The following is a 17,932-nucleotide window of genomic DNA, read 5'->3' as shown; positions in this document are numbered from 1 at the left end:
TGCATGCAGAAACACCCATAGTAAGGATTTGAATGTGCAATAGATTTAGTCAAAAAAGCTTCTTGGGATCAAAACAACTATTTTTGAACAATTTATATTAGACTTTTGACCCTGCGGAAAATGATATTTAGTCCTAAATTATTATTAATAGACCTGCTGATAACATCAGATGGAATTAATATAATATAGTATGTTTGCACAAACTGAAGACAACATATAACACATTTAAAATGATCAGTTTAGAAACTAGGCATATACTGTGCTGCTTGTTCGTCACAAATCGGGCCGCACGGGCATGACAACAGAGGTAGATGCACACAATTAAGCAAATTAATAAATTATTTATTAACTTAAAGGCAACATTAGAGGAAAGCTTAAACTAACCGTGGCCTGCGGTGTCAGTAATTTCAGCAGCGTAGGTGAGTACATGAGTGGAAAGTGTGTATGCAATGTTGAATGGTGTAGAAACAAACCATAATGTCAACCAAAAACCAAATGGGTGAGAGGGGGAGAGGGGAGAGGGGCCCGACTGAGCTCAAAGAGGGTTTCTGAAAGAGTGAACTGACACACAGGGTCCATGTGTTGCCAGTGTTGCTGATGAGCTCAGGTGTTTCCACTCTGCTGATGACCCCTGTGGCACGCCCACCTCCAATAATAGGGAAAGCAGCCACACTAACGGTGTCACTTGTACACATACATACGTCTATTGAAACCAGTCTAAAACTAACACACACACACACACACACACACAGTTTGGAAATGAAGATGAATGCACTGACAGGAACAACTCCTAAAATATATACAAGGAGGATTTTTGAAAAAAGGTAAATAATCACAACATAGAAAAATACAGTATAAATCTTTTGTTTCTTTAATTATATATCTTAAACAAAGACATGTTAAACAAAACAAAAACAATTAGGACACTTCCTGTAGTTTTAATAGGCTTTTCATGGAGGCCTCAGTTGTTATTGCTGGTCTCTTCAGGTCCAGTTGCCACAGACTTTTCAGGATCAACGCCAACAACCTCATCCCAAGCTTTCCGACAAGTCCGCACAATCCACTCATGTTCGGAGTCATCTGTTAGAAAGATCACAATTTAAATGACTGTGATGTATGTTAATAGTATTTGGAACAAACTATGCGGTATATTCATATTCTTTAAAAGCGTTTGACCCATGATTTAATGAGAATAAAAATACAAACCACAGAGTGAAGTGTAAAAGGTAAAGCGTTTAAATGGAAAAACTCCAATCACCACTAGCCTGCATAATTAAATCACAGGTCATTTTGTGTGTGTGTGTGTGTGTGTGTGTGTGTGTGTGTGTGTGTGTGTGTGTGTGTGTGTGTGTGTGTGGCTGCGACGGTGAAGTGCTATTCAAGTCCTGGGTAAATTTGTCAAATCACGATAAGCCTGACAATTACGAGAAAATAACTTCTCAGAGCCACTTCAGACACCAATAAATAATAACCCCGAAAAAAAAAAAAAAAAGTGGACGCCAATTTTTATTTAAACCGAAACGACTGCCAGAGGAGCAGATAATAAACCAGTTTTTCATTGTTACAACTGAAACGAGTAGCTAATTGCGGGGGGGGGGGGAGTGAGCTTTCTCTGGAGCGCTCGCAGCTGCGCGCACTTGAGCAGCACGCGGGCCTCACGGGCCTCACCCCCAGGTTCCACTGCGCGCGGGGCTCCATTGTGCTTGGGCGGAGCAGGTCTGCGGGCTCGCGGACTTGATTGTGCGTAATTGCCACGCGCCAACACGAAACAGCCCACTTGAAGTATAAAAACAGCCCGCTCCTCCTCCTCTTCTCTCTGGGCCCGTCTCTGCTGCTCTACCTGTTCTGGGCGGGAGGTCAATTGAACGTGTACCGGACACGCGGACAGCTGCCACGCAAAACAGTCTTTGTGGCGCACTTGTTAGCGGAGAAAAGGTAATTATTGAGGCCTATACGTCGTTACGTTTAGACTGACCTCAATTAGCCACCAAACCGCAGCCTGCCTTAATGATAATTAGATTGGGGCATTTTCATATATGCTGTAATTCTGCCCTCTTGAGATTGTATAGCAGCGTTTATCTCAGGATTTAAGTCATATTTAATTGATACCTTGGGGTTATTTGAGGGCACAGGTGGCTGGTATTTTTTTTAGGTAATTTCCTGCAATCTGAGAACAGCAGGACATCTCTGTGATTTACCAGTTTTTCTTTTTTGCAAGTCAATACTTTTAACTTACAGACCTATCTAATGACTCGTTTCATATTTCTGTAATAGAGATAATGCAGTTAGACTGATTAAAAACATAAAAATAAAAAAAAACCTCAAGTCATATTGTGGTTTCTAGGGCAATTTCCAAAGAAATGAATAATCTTAAATGAAGTGCAGCACACAACACACTCTTGTTTTTGAAACCGATTTCTGGTTGATATCCATTTCGACTGTAACAACCTGCATGGACGACCTTTTTTTGCAACGCACACAGGAGAGAAAGTGTGGAAGCGATAATGGCACCTTGTTAACGTCTGTTTATCTTAATCTTTAAAATACACTCAGAGGGAAAAGTGTTTCCTTCCAGCCTAATGGCTGCAAATTAACACACACACACATATATACACACAGACCGACGCACTGAAGAAAAAAAAAAAAAATATATCAGCTTTCTTGTACCTTTAGTGATTTGCATAAGACATAATTACATTCTGCTGGATATAGTTTCAGTATCTGCAGAATAGAGTCATATGTGTAAGCTTATTTTGTGGTTTTCAAGTTCAGGCACCACAGTGAAATCAAACTTATCTGAATGTCGCCATGCCTTTTTTTTTTTTTTTGGTCTTGACATCACAGAAAACATTGGTGGTTTTATCGAGTTACTTGCTTTGAAAGAGAGATCATGATCTTCAAGAATATTAATCCGTCTGTCACAGCTCACAGGATTAACATGTGAATCCTGTTTCATGGTGATATTTTTGGTTTCTAAAAATGAAAAATTGAGAGTTTCAGGAAAGGCAGCGTGAGGATATGTTCCATTCCCCAGGGGCCTCGGCTGATTTTATCTGTCTGTGAAACACCTCCACTGGACGGGGGACAAAGGGAGGGGCCCGTGGTTTGGTCACCAGAGGTGTTTTCCTTGGCAGTGGAATGTTTTCTGAGTGGAACTCTTTCTGTGCCGAGTTTCAAAGGGAAGCAGTTATTCCAGAAACAGGAAAGTGCTACAAACAATATGGCAACACATGGCCCCTGCTGGAGCTGCTGCTGCCTCCTGCACCACTGCAACCGCCAACTGTTGCCAAGAGAAGATTCACACAACTGACCGTGTGTGTGTGTGCGTGTGTGTGTGTGTGTGTTTTGTTTGTAATAACAGAGCACACTCAATCAGTACATGGGATGATTTAATTGTGCAGATGTGGCCTATGTATCTCTCATTCTTTTTTAATTGCAGTTTTATAGATCTATGTTTTATATTCTACCTTTTTAAAACTTCATCAGCAATGACAAATTAAGTACAATTATGTGTCTGGAAGTTTCAGGGGTAAAGCCTTTTAAGAGTTGTTGTGTGATTTGTGATTCAGGTTTAACAGTAATCGTTTCATTGTGTTGAGGTTTGTTGGCTTTATTTAAGCTGTGCTGGTTTACTGTGAGCAGTGAGGTGGTAGTAAGTGGAAGCGCATGTTTGTTGTGATGATCTCGTGTCATAATAAAAATGCTAATTTAAAAAAATAAAATCAGAACATTTTTGATTTGCCTGTCAGTTAATCCTCTATGCCAATTTATATGCTATTTAAAAGTAGTGTGCAGTGCTCTTAATGCTGTCTTGTGCTTCCTTTCAGATTCTCTGGTTAATCTCTCCCCTCCAGTGAGAGTGAGTTGAAGAGATTAAAAGCTGCAGTGTAATAGCGATGACTAATTTCTGTGGTAATGCAGTGGAAGTCGGACGCTCATGAAGAAGGTCGGGAAGAACGTCAGCCAGAAACAAAGGCTTTGACCCCTGAATGTTCATCTTTCACCACCTGCATTCACTCATCACTGACACACACACTCAGACATTCCTTTCTTTCCGTCTTCTGTGTATAGCAGAAGGTGTTTTTGTATCCAAATGACCTGTCTCAACGTCTGACATCTTTCTTATAGATGTTCATAAAAGCTATCTAGCAGCACAAAGTCCATCATCATTCAAACCAAGAAAAGGCTGTAAACCCAGATGCAACTTGTAACTGTTGATATGAAATAATGCAAAAGAAAGTCACATCTTTCCTTTTGATTTAATCAGAAAACAAATGTAATGCACTATAAGACCCTTTTTTCCCTTTTTTTTTTTCCCCCCAAACCAAAAGACAGGGAAACAATGTCCTGTATTAGCCCAGTGAGGACGTGTAACTAACAGAGGGCACTTGTAATGAGCTGTTAAAATGACAACAATTTTCTAGTAGAGTAATTTTCAACGCCCAGTGTCGTCTCTAATCCGTGTAAATGCTTCCTGGTCCTTGGTCCTTCCCCTTGTATTGTTTGTGTTACATTCATTCATGTCATGCTTGAGAATACTTCAACATGTGGGGGGGAAAAAAACCCACCAACCCTTCGATTAATGGGCCTTTTGAAGTAGTCGTACAAGGTAATGTACAAACGGGATCAGTACAGCATGGATGTGTTTCAGTGATGTCACATCTTCGATTGAACCCTGTTGACATCATCTGTGATGGCCGGTTCCTACTTAATAATCCTATCTGACGCACTTGCTCACCACCCTCCCTTTCCTCCAACGTGCCACATTTCTACACAGCTCTCCGGTATTCTCAGCACATTGCTCCATAGTATGCAGACGGCAAGGTAGCTCCTTGATGATAAGAAATCGTTTCAACTCCAAATATAATCTATAACCTCTGGGGGAATATTAGCAACAGATCCTATTGTTTTGCTATCGGGCTTTATGCCAAGATGGGATGTTTGTCCAAGGTAGCAGCAGTAACTAAGGAGGGCAGGACTTTGCAAAAGGTCCGTTTTGGCCCATGAGTAAAGTTTAGCCTGATATATCCTAGCAATGACGTTAGCAACAGAATCATCTGCAGTTCTATACGTGTGACTTTTCTAGACATGAGGCCTCCTTGTCCCACATCCTCCAGTTGTAACGGCTACACAGGGAGCTCCTTCCTTTTTCCTTGCTGCAGCAAACGTCCCCTCTGGGAGGGTGGGTCTTCCCTGTGTCCCATCTTCCCCGCAGTCCTCATCCTGGACGGAAGCCATGCGGCAATAAATTCTGTCTTCACACCCACTCTGACAAATGTGCCTTCACCTCCCGTGGTTGAAAAATAAATCCATACAGGATACAAGAGCATTCTTCTTAAGTATTGTGCACCAAGACAAGAGGGAAAGCGCACATAGGTTGTGTATGGGATATGTAGGATAGGCCACACATATACACAAACGCATCCCCACACACACTAACACATTAACAGGCATGCGTCAATTAAATAGTTCCTGTTGGGCTTTATATAAAAACAAAGGGTCAGAGTATTGTTGGAGAGTGTTCAGTCCCACTTCTTTTCTTTTCATCTCAACTTCTGAAAAACCTCTGCTCTTGTTCTCTCTTTCTCTCCATCACTCCGCTGATCAATACCAGATCTGTAATGATGATGAACAACCCGCTTTCAGAAGAATCCCCAAACATGTTTTTTCGTCTTCTTACACATGCTGATAACATCTGGTGAAGATGTGGATCTTCTCTCCGTTTCCTTCTGTCTCCCCACATATGTTAATGAGATATGTGTGCTTGTAAAACTAATCTGTGCTGCATGTAGCTCATCTGAATACAAATGGTCTGTCTAAAAGTAAAAGTTTTACCTTAGGCAGCTTGTGCGTCATACCTTAACTTCTGCCAGGAATCCTATCTTGACACATTTCTGCATTTGTTAGGTTAAAAACGGTGAGAATCGTCAGATGAGGATCCAGGCGTCTTATTTCTTTAAAGATGACAGAATACCAAAAATATTGTCTGATTTGAATGTATCCTGCATTTCTATTATTAAAAGCAAAGGGTTCTGCACGTTTGTTCACCACCACCAATGCATGTATCTGTGATCAAAGCTGTTTGCGTACTGTACGGCACGTGTCAGGTAAAAACGGTAATGTCAAACACAGTCGTTACAAAACAATCAAACTGGAACAAACCTTAGTGAGCCAAAAGCATGTTTTAAGAATCTCCTGCATTCAGGACCCGCTGACTAATTCACAACATTGTCCACTGATGTAAAATCATAGGAGACATGACGAGCAGAGGATGTCAGAATTTGGGAATTCCTTTCTGGACACCTGACAGATCACATTCACTTCAACTCAGGAGTTCCAAAACCGGGCACCCGTTAAGCAGAAAAATGTGTCTTGAATTTTCAACTTTTGACAAATAAAAAAAGTTGCAATAGCCTTAAGAAGCATGCTTATCAGATGACTTGTAGCAATAATCTACCATCAGAGAATACAGGGATAATCCATTTAACATCACTCCATAGGTTCATTGCTATCAAACCTTTCCCATATGGCCATATGCTTTCAGAGATGCAGTTATTTAAAAAAAAAAAAAAAAAAAAAATACAAAGGGTCCTGTCTGAGACAAATTCAATACAAGAACTGTTGCATGTTTCAAAATATTTTCAGTAAGGCCTTCTCTGTGGCCTGTTCTTAGAAAGGTAGAGCTGTTGAAAAGTAGACATCATTTTACACAGAGCTACTATCTTGTTTGACAAGGCAGCAGCAATAGCCCCCTCAGTACTAATCTGTCTGATTGTATGGCTTTTAACTCTTAAATCTTATTGAGGTTTAGGCCTGAGTGGGCATTACTTTCCTTGAATAATTCAACTATATAGAACAACGAGTAGGGTATTTACACGAGGAGTCTTCACTTAGCAGACTTTGTCCAGGAATGGGATGATAATGGATGTGCAAACAAAAAAATAACCCCTATACATTACATTGTCTACTCTATCCTAAACCCGTGTGCCTGTTCATCTCTATACATTTGCCACTTTAAGAGAGGCAAAGCCCTCAAACAAACCATTAGCTTGACCACAGGTGCATTCTACAGCACACACTTAAGCCGGCTCTGGAAATATACTCGACTGTTGATCAGTGGCACTTTTTTATTAAGTTACTATGTAAACACATTTAATATACAGCAATATATCACTGACAAGGGGCTTTATTTGACATAAAACTGTGTACACTTAATTTGAAATGGAAATTTCTGTTTGCTCTTGACTTTCATCTTTTTTCATTTTCTTTGGCACAACTGGATAAGATGCCTGGATATTACTCAACATTCAGATGGAGCCAATTTGGCCTCAAATTAGTTGGAAAAAATGTGTGCAAACTAGAACGAAGTAAGCCGTGAGAAATGGAGGTACAATTTTGATTATTTGATGTTGTCAAAATGTGAGTTTCATGTCTGGATTGTGGTACTTTTGTTCACCTCCCATGAAGTACATAGTTCACAAAATATGTCCAGGTTGGAAGGAAGGTATTATTTAGTGGCAAAAGATTGTTATTATGAATCAAAGTGAGGGGTTACATGTTAGAAGACACATCTTCTGAAAATAACAGGATATTTACTGTCTTACCTGCATTCCTGAGGAATCTGCCAGTTTGGGAAGTGACCACTCTGGTACCGGGGTCATAGAAACCATCCCCACAATCGTAGCATCCATCAGGAATGACGCGTGGCGGATGCAGATCAGTTAACTGAGATTCTCCTGTATGAACAAAGCAGTTGTATTGAATTAAACTGTGAACTTACGGTGGTTTATAACTACTAACACAAGTCCTTTTGCTCACCCCTTTCTGATGGGTTTTATCTAATGTTTCCCCCAAGTAAGATTGTCATGGGATTTTCTCATACATGTAAAGTAATGAGAAGTGTATCTAATTGTCAGGCCAGTGATGGAAATAATAATGACTCATTAAGCAGTAATATTAAATGATCTAGTTAGCTTCTAAAAGCTTAAACATGGATTGAAATAAAAGAGCTTTCCAGGAAGCGAATAAATGAACGCCCAAAGCAGATTCTTTTTTCTTTTTTTTGTCTATACTGTTGAACATATGCTGGTCATTTTAATGGCTTTGGGTGTGAGTTACTGTTATTATATTTTCAAGCTAATTTATGAAATGTCTGAGCATGGGATGGTGAAGAAACCACTGTCATGTGACCGAATGAGCGAATACACAATCAAATAAATGAATTGCAACCTGCAGGTCTGAGTCCATTGCACCTCTCGCTGTAGAAGCGCCTGTCGTATCCGTCACAGTAGTCCCAGTCCTTCTCATGGCACTGCAGACCATCAGCAAACGTGAGTGACCCCTTGTGAGGAAGCACAATGGTGAAATCATCCTGATTCTTCAGTCATAACCACCCAAACCACCCAAAGACCACCCAAATTACAGCAGAAAACACCAAATAAGTGGTGTGTGGCCATGGAGATTTTATGTACCAAAATGTTTTGATATTCACATCTTCCACCGCACTCGTGCAATGGAGTTTTTATTTATTCAAAGTGAAAACAACACATTTGCAAAACTCAACAGCAGAAACAATAATACTTAAGATAATCCACAGACTTCACTGTTGGCAGTGACTGTTGGGGCTTTGTCTTTGGCAAAGAGTAGCTCCAGTGAAAACTGTTGAAAGGAAGGTCTGGGGGTTGTCCTGTCGTAAGTACCCCAGACATAGTTTTCTGGAGATAAAAGTTGCTGTTGAGGTTTTCAAATGTTTTCTTTTCAGTGCTTTAAATTTTCTTCCATTGTCTTTGGGTTAAGGCGGAAATCTTAGAGATGGATGTCTCAAAACCTCAGCAGATAAAACCCAAACTGTCTGCATAGATATAAACCACTAGGGGAAAGTGGAAAAATATGTCCTTTCGTCGGACACTTGGGGATGAAAAATAAACATACATTGTTCAGTAATTTTGCAAAATGTTGACACATGACGACATTTTAACTTTGCATTTGCGATCATGAAAATGGCATATTTCTTTAATAACATGTACATTTTGTGAGTGCTTATTCGGTGGAGCATCGAGAAGATTCGATAACAGAAATACCCACGTTAAAGGTGTGAATTTTGTTAATTTTTACAATTGGTTTGATAACAAATACTAGATTCAGCGTTGTCTTATCTAAAGACCTTTCTCACAGCAGACATTTAGACTGGTCATTGCAGGAGATGCACAGGTTTAAGTTATTACATTAATGATGTTACAGCTCGTCTGAAGTGTCCTATCAAACCGTATCAGTCATCCAGCATGCACAGTACTGGGGCCCTGGAACACCTGTGGAAATCAGCCTTGATAACTTTTATTAATTACACCGGTGCTTTTCCTGTGTCCACGTATCAATATGTCTTCAGTAAAAACAATCCTGTATGAGACTTAATTGAATGTTACTGTTAATCTTATGGTGGTTGTTGTCCCTTTTATTTTAGAGCACTATTTGATAAAGATTAGACATAACAGTTTTAACATTTACACTTTCCAGTCTGTTTAGGTCTGTTTTGAATGGAAGTTAGTTTTCTTGAGCTGGTATGGATGCAGGTGCAGAGTAGTCTGGGCCACGGTTAGTCATGGTTTAGAACTGCTATCATTTCAAATGAGCCGCAACTGAAATGATGATAGTAATTGGAGTGATCGCTGTTGTGGCAAAAGCCCATGAAAGATTGCATCAGAGCAGAAGTGAAGCAAAAAAAAAAAAAGGAGAGAAACCTAATAACTACAACAATGATGGTGAGTGATTGCTAAAAGGGACCAGATGTAATATCCACTATAACCAATGCGAAACACACAGTCATTCATGTGGATGCTTATACTCTGACATGCATGCAGACACACACACACACACACACACACACACACACACACACACACACACACACACACACACACACACACACACACACACACTACTCCTCACCTGTTTAGCTATGCCATTCTCCCAGGTGGCCTCATATTTACTTCCATTTGAAAAGTGTAGCACTCCTTTGCCATGGAACATCCCATCTTTCATCTCTCCCTCATACTTGGTCTCTGTAGGAAACGTGTACAGTCCTTCTCCATCCATCCTGAGGTAGATAAGAGGTGGTCACATACATAAAGCAAGCAAAGTGTAGTTTCATTCATTTGTTTTTCCTGCTGTCTTTAAGGTCGTGAAAAAGACATTTACCTGCCATTTTTTGTATCTCCTTTATAACTGCTTCCTATGAGCTCCATTTCTACATTAACTTGCAAGCACACTGTCTTCTCAAAATAAACAAACAAGCACAAAAAACTATTGTTTCTTTTTATCAAGTGGGCAATACAGTACAATGGCGATGGTGAGTGTCTCGTCACCATGGCAACGTGGCAACAGAGCCCCAAAGCGAGGCTACGGCTTCAACCTGTCAGCGTGACGATAAATTAATAGTTTTTTTCACAGTTTATCATTTTTCACAATTTCAATGTGAAACAAAAGAGAGAACACAACTAAAAAAATATATATATATATATATATATCAAACTTTCACAGCTCCTTTATTCATGGAGGTATTTGCGCGTGCACAAGCGGCTCCGGCGCTGGTGACGCTCTCGATTGCGTCATCAGAGCGCGCCTCAGAGCTGACAGCTCCAGTAAACCAAACTGACCTTCCTTGCGGCCTCGTCGCTCGTCCTGGAGCCAGACGAGGACCTTGAATGATTTTCATTTGATCTTCTGCGTTTGTTTTATTGTGCAGACACACAGCCATGCCCACGAAGCTGGACGTTCCTCCGCTGCAGGAGCTGAACGTGGATGAGGTGAGCAGCGGGTGTTTTTTATTTTTAAAGCTTGACTGGAAATAATCACAGTAAGGCAGAACATGCTAGCTACCTAGCCGCTTGCTAACGCTAGCTGCTGTATGGTTCAAAAACATGCTCAGTAGTTCATAACTTTTGCCACTGGTGTTACGTGCATTTGCAATGCTAAAAGTTAGATGAATAATCTAAATTGAATGATATGTCCACCAGCATTTTTTTCTGAATGCGACTTAAACTGGTGAATGTTTTTTTCCTGCTCTTTAAAGCCCTCTTTACCTCTTACATTTTTTTTATGGTGAATGTAACTTCATATTTGTTCCCTCTGTCCGGCTTTTGTCAGCAGCAGTGTTGATTGAAACATTAAACTTGTCCTTGGAAGTCAGGTGTTAGCTGGCAGCACCTTGTTGTCTCTCCAACACTAATGTAACAACATCAATGGTATAATAAACTGTCTTTTAAATTGAATATAATTAGAAGTGCACTGTAGATATGATGCCTTTACCTCCTATTATCTACGTACCTATGCACCTCGCTATTGTATATTTGAAGTGCTGTTGTATTGCCAAGGACATCATAAATTGTTTTACTTTTTCCATATAAAAATAGTAAGATTTTATGAAATATTAATTGTATTCAGACATTCTCAATATTAATTACATTGTGTGAGATTATAACTTGCTTAAGTACAGTATACATTTTGTAAAACGTTTCCATTCATCAAATTACCATCAGGTCAACACAATCCATGCACCTTGCACCCCTCCTGTAGTTATTAGATAATAACTGTAGTTATTAGATAATTAAAAGAGATGCTGATAGAATAATTAATGGTTGTTCTCCAGGAGATAACGCTATCTCAGACCTCATAGCTGCCAATCTATTTTTCATTGTTGTTGTTTTATAAATACACAAGTTAAATCAATAAATATAACAAAGCTTGCTCTATGCAAGTTTTTAAAGGTGCACTTTTTACTATTAAAGCTAGCCTAACCGTTAAGCTGCTCGCAGTTAGGCTACACCTGCACTGATTGTGTCTCTGAACTGGATGAACATTATATTGACCCCCCAATATTCAAATAAAACATATTCTTTCAGCTCTTTTAATGGGGTCACCAATATCAACACATGCCAGGATACACAGCAATAATCCTGTCTCACAGAGAAAAAAAAAAAAGGCTTGTGTATCTACTATTTGGTCATTATTATCTGTTTTGGTCCAGATCAATGTGTCTTCTGCAGTGCTGAAGGCCGCTGCCCACCATTATGGCTCCCAGTGTGACAAATCCAACAAGGAGTTCATGCTCTGCCGCTGGGAGGAGAAGGACCCCAGAAAGTGTATAGAAGAAGGGAGGAAAGTCAACGAGTGTGCTCTCAACTTCTTCAGGTAACTCACCCAGGCTGTTCAATCTTTTTGGCTCAAATACTCCTGCTATACATAGACACAATGTCTGAAACAGTCTTTCAAGAAGATTTTTCACATGGTGTGTTTTTTTCTTCTAGAGATTCAGAACAAAAGAGTTAATAAATCAGAAATCTAGGCAACAGTAAATATATTAGAAACCTAATGATAAGGCTGCCACAGTGGTGTCATCTGCAAAAGATATGGTCAGCGAGTGCTTCACCCTCTAGCCTGCTTCAAAGTTCAGCCAGCTAGAGGGTGAAGAGTTTGAGGGTCCATTTGAAACCTTGGTCGAAAGAGGTTTACAGCAAGAATTTTTGTATTTTTCTCCTCTGTGATGGACATGTGGTTAGAAAATTAGCCCTGAGGTTGCAAATACTGCTTTTGGACAGGTGTTCTTCTTGGGGTTACAGTTGTTAAGTTTACACAGTTTACAATATCTTGCAAGTTGTCCCACTAATAAGCTTTCCATTCTATTCCATTGGCTTTTGGCGGAAGTTGGATCGAGATGCAGATGCCAGTTTTCCCTTGCCAAGTATACTAGTTTGAAATTTAACGCTATTTAAGGGTAGGAAAGAAAATGTTGGTAAAAATTAAGTTCCAGTGAGTGCATCATCTGTGCAAGTGACGTGTCAGATAACTCCCTAATTCTGGTACAAGATAAGGCTAGATCATTATAACACGTTTGTCTATAGCTTGTTCAGTGTTTGTACTATATGCACTGAACCTTAAGTAGGGAGTATTTGTTGCTGAATGTTAAGTCTTCTGTTTTTCTTGTATTTAAGAAATTCTGGGTGAAATGGTGGAAATGGTGTCATTAGTATTCTGATGTGTATCTTAATGGAAGGAAATATGAGTGATTCATCAACAGACAACTTGTGAATGTGAATCCAAGAAGAATGCTCCACAATACCCCCAAACAAATATAAGGAAAAGTCCCCAAAACTGTTTTTTTAAGAATGGGGAAATACCCACACCATTTTTTTGTCAAACTTTCAAAAACTTTCCTGTGATGTTGCCAGATGATTTATAGCTACTGTGTTACAGTTCTTATCTTAAAACTTTTTAATTATGCTATCGAGGCAGTATTTATTCCCACAAAGCTTTTTCAGTTATTATCTTCACTTTACTAAATATTCATTTTAATACCATAAAAATCTAATAATGATTGTTTTGAATGAGGGTCAGTCTCTAAATAAATGCTTATAATCTTGAAATGTTGTAGCAAACACGTTTATGTCATTTCTGTGCTATTTCTTTTAAACAATGATCTAAAGAAGAAAAGGGTTGTTCATTTTAAAACATGAAAAGGTTAAGTACAGAGTTCATTGTGTCTATAGAACTGCCCTTGGGGACTATTTGGGGAAGTGGCCTGGGGTTCCTCACTCTTAACTGCTGTGTCTGTGTTTATTGAAAGTTTTGGACTGAGCATTGGTTATACCCTGCTCTGATGCCCATGCAGCAACTAAGATGCTTGTGTGTGTGTGCGTGTCTGCCTGCCTGTCTGTCTAAAACAGATTGTGTGTGTTTCTGGTTCTCAAAAAACACATGACCTCTAATTTTAAAGCCGAAACAAACAACCGACACCCTGACCCCAAAGAAAAACTGTGAAAGAGAAAAGAGTTACTGTGAAAGAGTTATACCTGTAATTATTATAATGAGGAAAGATTTGAGAAAAGCTGTAATTGCACCCGGGACCTGGTTTGATTCTTAGGTGCTTCTGGCAACTGCCAGCAACCTTTTTAGAAGAACTTTATTCACATGAGCAGTTCAGAAAGTTCTTGTTATGGAGCGCTCAGAAATCTTTTGTCATAAACCACAATTTATTGAAACACCTTGACATTGGTGGAGTTTGAATTTATCATCTCAGCAATATAGGTACAGTGATTTATTTAGAAATCTTTTCAAACCTTATATATATTTTTTTAAATATCAGTTTTCCTTCTCCTCACAATATCAGTCAAAATATCTTTTTAAACATATTCATTTCAATGAACTTTGTTAAGGGGAAGAATTCAAGCTCATGCATATCATCTGAGTTTTCTGGACTATAATAATTTTACCCTTGCATATTTTATTCTGATTCAAATCTCTGTTTGAACCCCCACTTGTAGGCAAATCAAGGGAAACTGTGCCGAGTCCTTCACCGAGTACTGGACCTGTCTGGACTATTCAAACTTGGCGGAACTGCGGCACTGCCGTAAGCAGCAGCAAGCCTTCGACGGCTGCGTCCTTGATAAACTGGGGTGGCAGAGACCCGACCTGGGAGACCTGTCTAAGGTGAGACTTATGGGGGATTGACTGCATTCACACTGCGAGCAGCTTGGTTGATAGGCCCTATTCTGGCTGATTATGGGCTGTGCAAGAGGCTCTGATTGCGTCTGCATAGTGGTCTCATTCAGTTATAGTTCTGAGCAGACAAATCATGCATTTTATGTTGCTTTGTTTTTTCTTTTCTTCGAATTGCTATTTTAAGGGACTTTCATAACCCGCTTGCAAGCACTAATTAGATAGCAGCAGTCAAAACAAGACAATAGCTTTTTGGACATTTATTTCTGTGGTCTTTGAAAAGACATTTGGACAAACCTGGTAGGGTGTGAATGGCTGTAATCAACTCTCTAGCCATTTTGCACTTGCCAGACAGAACTGTTGGAATTAAATCACATGAGCAGGGAAATAAAAGAACAAAAATCTGACTTAATATCACTTTGAAAAAAAATGCCCAGATTGACTGTCCACCAAGCTTCTCTGGTTGCTCAGCTATACAACAAATTAAAAGACTTGTAAAATAAAATTGGAACCCATTCAGATACATAAATATCCAGAGAAAGACAAGAGCATGTCAGGCAAGGGGGAAAATACCATCTACTATTTTTAAAACCCTGTTTTATAACAGGAAAAGTCTGTTTGCTCATTCTTTTTTTATTAGATCTCTCACAGGTTTTACCAGACTTCAAGTCATTGTAATTTTTTACCTACAAGTCAGATATTGGCACAAAATCACACGTTGTTAAATCCCATAAAATATAAGGTATTTGTTGTGTTTCAAGTAGTGGTGGAACAGACTATAGTTGAGCCGTGATCCATTCAGGTTATTGGCCCTGAAGTTAAGTTTTACTGCTATCGACTGATATTCAGTAAAAATATGGGAGCAGAAGATTGGCATTAGTGTTCTCTGGTTGATCCCTGATAATGCTACTTTGGCAGAAGGATAGCTAATAACATGGGCAGCACTGGAGACAAACTTGGATTAGTAGAGTTGTCTGAAGGAGATTTTTCACAGAAATGTAAAATAGCTAGAAAAAGAATTGTGACCAGTTTACCTTCCTAACATTAGCTCCTAGCAGCTTATTTCCTAATTATTTAAATTCTGTGTTTTTATGCAAAATAATACTATAGATGACTATAAAAAAGTAAAAGAATTATGGACCGTTTCCACTGACTTCAATGAAGCACATGATTTATTTATCTTTTCTTTTGTAGGTGACCAAAGTGGCGACCCAGCGGGCCCTCCCCGAGAACCCCTACCAATCTAGACCACGTCCTGAAGCCAACCCAGCCATTGAGGGTAAACTGGAGCCTTCCAAACATGGTAGTAGGTTATTCTTCTGGAGCTGGTGACACAGTTTGATAAAGGAAGGAAAGATGGATGATTGTGTTAACAAAGTCCAAGAATCCATACATCTTTCTCAACCACTTCTGTAAATGTAATGAGTGAACAAATGCAACATGCTGTTATTGTTGTCAAATAATAAAAAGATAAATTACAATTACGGATTTGAATGTCTTTATTGATCTATTAAAGACTCAGTTGCCTTAAAACAGAATAAAAAGATGTATGTGAGGAAGATCAGCCATGTGCTGCCAGACACAGTTCCTTCAATATCTGCAAATTGTAGGCAACACCATCGGGTTTGCACATCTGTGTTTTGTCAGTGTGTGTATTGTCAGACTTATGAAGGGTGAGGTTGGAGGTCAAGGTTCAGGGTCACTACCTGCAGCCAGAGAGAGCAGCTTCAGCTTCCTCTTCTTCCTCCCAGCTCACTTCCTGCCTCTGACCTGGACTGGAAGAAGTCTACGGAAGTAATTTCAGAGATCCACAATAAAAGTGTGTTACTGCTTCCGGCACGTGTGTGTACGTGACATTCAACCAGGGAGATGAGAGGCCAATTCATAGACGTGCTGGCTTCTGGAACATAGTGGACTGTGCCAATGTACACACACATCCACTCGCGTACAACCAGGGCGTTAAAGTTGAAGTATAAGTTACCATAAATGCTCAGATTTAGTTTCAGCAAATCAGCTGTTTAATAACTATACTACTAGAAGTAGGCGTGATTTGATTTTCTGCACTACAGACGTCAGGCAGGTTGAGTCTTTAACCCGTGTGCCATGTAGTTGATTTCTTTGGGGACCAGTTGTAATTCCTGATTTGACAGCTTTCTCATACTCCAAAGCAAAGATTCCGCCCTAGGGTGTTTGCATATGTTGTAAAAACATCTAGTTTCAGTGCACAGAAAGACAGACTTGACTTATCACTCAGAAAGGTCGACAGCTATATTCTGTCGGTCACTGCCATTTTATTCAGAATATGTAAAAATACACTTTGAGCATTTTTGGTTTTGCTTATTCTAGATGGAACATTGATATCATTTCTGTCGAATGTGTTTTATAAACGTCATGTCTGCAACATTTTTCCCACAAGTTTCTTTTCATCCTACAGACGACCCTTTCAAAACAGTCACAAGATATTGCCAAAAACAACCATATATTTTCTGTGTGTTATGTAGCCTTGTGTGTGTATGCAGACATGCGTGTGCACGTCTTCTTGTTTCAACAGGGCGGCTGTGACAGTTGCAGAAATCCCCTTTCAAGGTGTGGTCTGGACCTGTGGCTTGCACAGGAAACCACAGACAGACCCTCTTCTGACCTGGAGAGAGGGACAAAGGGAGGAGGGAAGAAGGGATTCAAAGAGGAAAGGAGGTGTGGACCGAGGGAAACATGGAGGAGAAGGGGACAAGGACAGACGAGGGAACAAATAAGAAAATATTTAAAAAGGAGGTAGATGTAAAAGGGAATTGTAGTAAATTAAAGAAATACAAGTTAAAGGGAGGTAGAGAGTTAAGGGAAAAAAGAAACAGGGTTAGCAAAAAGTGAGATCCAAAACGGGCAAGGTGGGTAATGACTTGGAAGCAGGCAGACAGACAGAGTGGGGTCTCAGAGGTTGTTCGGTGGCTGGCGGTGAGGCCCCAGGGCTCGTGGCAGGCCTGTCTCCATGCGCCTTGCAGGAAGCAGAGGGTCATCGTTTGACACCGCACCGCCACAGGAAACGGGCTCTGGCACAGGAAAGAAATACAATACGGCGCTTTCACAAAGCTACAGCCCGCCTGGGATCCCGGCACGCTAAAATACTCAAACAAAATCCAGCTTGTTCATAACACATGACTGTCAATATTCCCATTGTTCAGCAGCAGGTTGTACATAATAGAGTTGATGCTTGAAGTGGTGATGAGCACCAGCAGGCAGAGCTGGTAGATGTTTTTATTTTTTTTTCTCTTCTCATCAATTCCCCTGTGTTCAGACTGAGGAACGAAATTCTAATGTTCAACGGTCAATTTTTATCAATTGGGATTGCCAGCTGCACTATTATTTATTTCCCAAAGCAGATTTGTGATAAATGCATCCATTTAAATAAAAATCAATAAATAGATCAAGTGCCATCTGAACATTT

The 17,932-nt window shown here is 39.8% G+C and overlaps 2 protein-coding genes across 2 annotated transcripts; one reads left to right on the top strand and one right to left on the bottom strand.

Annotated features, from left to right (window-relative positions):
* Nucleotides 1–856: 856 nt before the first annotated feature.
* morn5 (MORN repeat containing 5) lies at nucleotides 857–10,366 on the bottom strand. The gene is made up of 5 exons (XM_054612856.1): nucleotides 10,195–10,366; nucleotides 9,946–10,093; nucleotides 8,230–8,341; nucleotides 7,605–7,736; nucleotides 857–1,080 (listed from the first exon to the last, which is right to left on the bottom strand). Exons 1-5 carry the CDS (start codon nucleotides 10,362–10,364, stop codon nucleotides 962–964), a joined length of 681 nt encoding a protein of 226 aa, XP_054468831.1. The 5' UTR covers nucleotides 10,365–10,366; the 3' UTR covers nucleotides 857–961.
* Nucleotides 10,367–10,612: 246 nt separating this feature from the next.
* On the top strand, nucleotides 10,613–15,971 carry ndufa8 (NADH:ubiquinone oxidoreductase subunit A8). Its single transcript, XM_054612754.1, has 4 exons — nucleotides 10,613–10,802; nucleotides 12,023–12,186; nucleotides 14,316–14,481; nucleotides 15,685–15,971. Exons 1-4 carry the CDS (start codon nucleotides 10,752–10,754, stop codon nucleotides 15,820–15,822), a joined length of 519 nt encoding a protein of 172 aa, XP_054468729.1. The 5' UTR covers nucleotides 10,613–10,751; the 3' UTR covers nucleotides 15,823–15,971.
* The last annotated feature ends 1,961 nt before the right edge of the window (nucleotides 15,972–17,932 follow it).

This window comes from Anoplopoma fimbria, chromosome 14 (assembly GCF_027596085.1).
Source record: "Anoplopoma fimbria isolate UVic2021 breed Golden Eagle Sablefish chromosome 14, Afim_UVic_2022, whole genome shotgun sequence".
Classification (NCBI taxonomy): Eukaryota; Metazoa; Chordata; class Actinopteri; order Perciformes; family Anoplopomatidae; genus Anoplopoma; species Anoplopoma fimbria.
The sequence above is the reverse complement of the archived record's forward strand: the minus strand, read 5'-3'. Positions and strand labels throughout refer to the sequence as shown.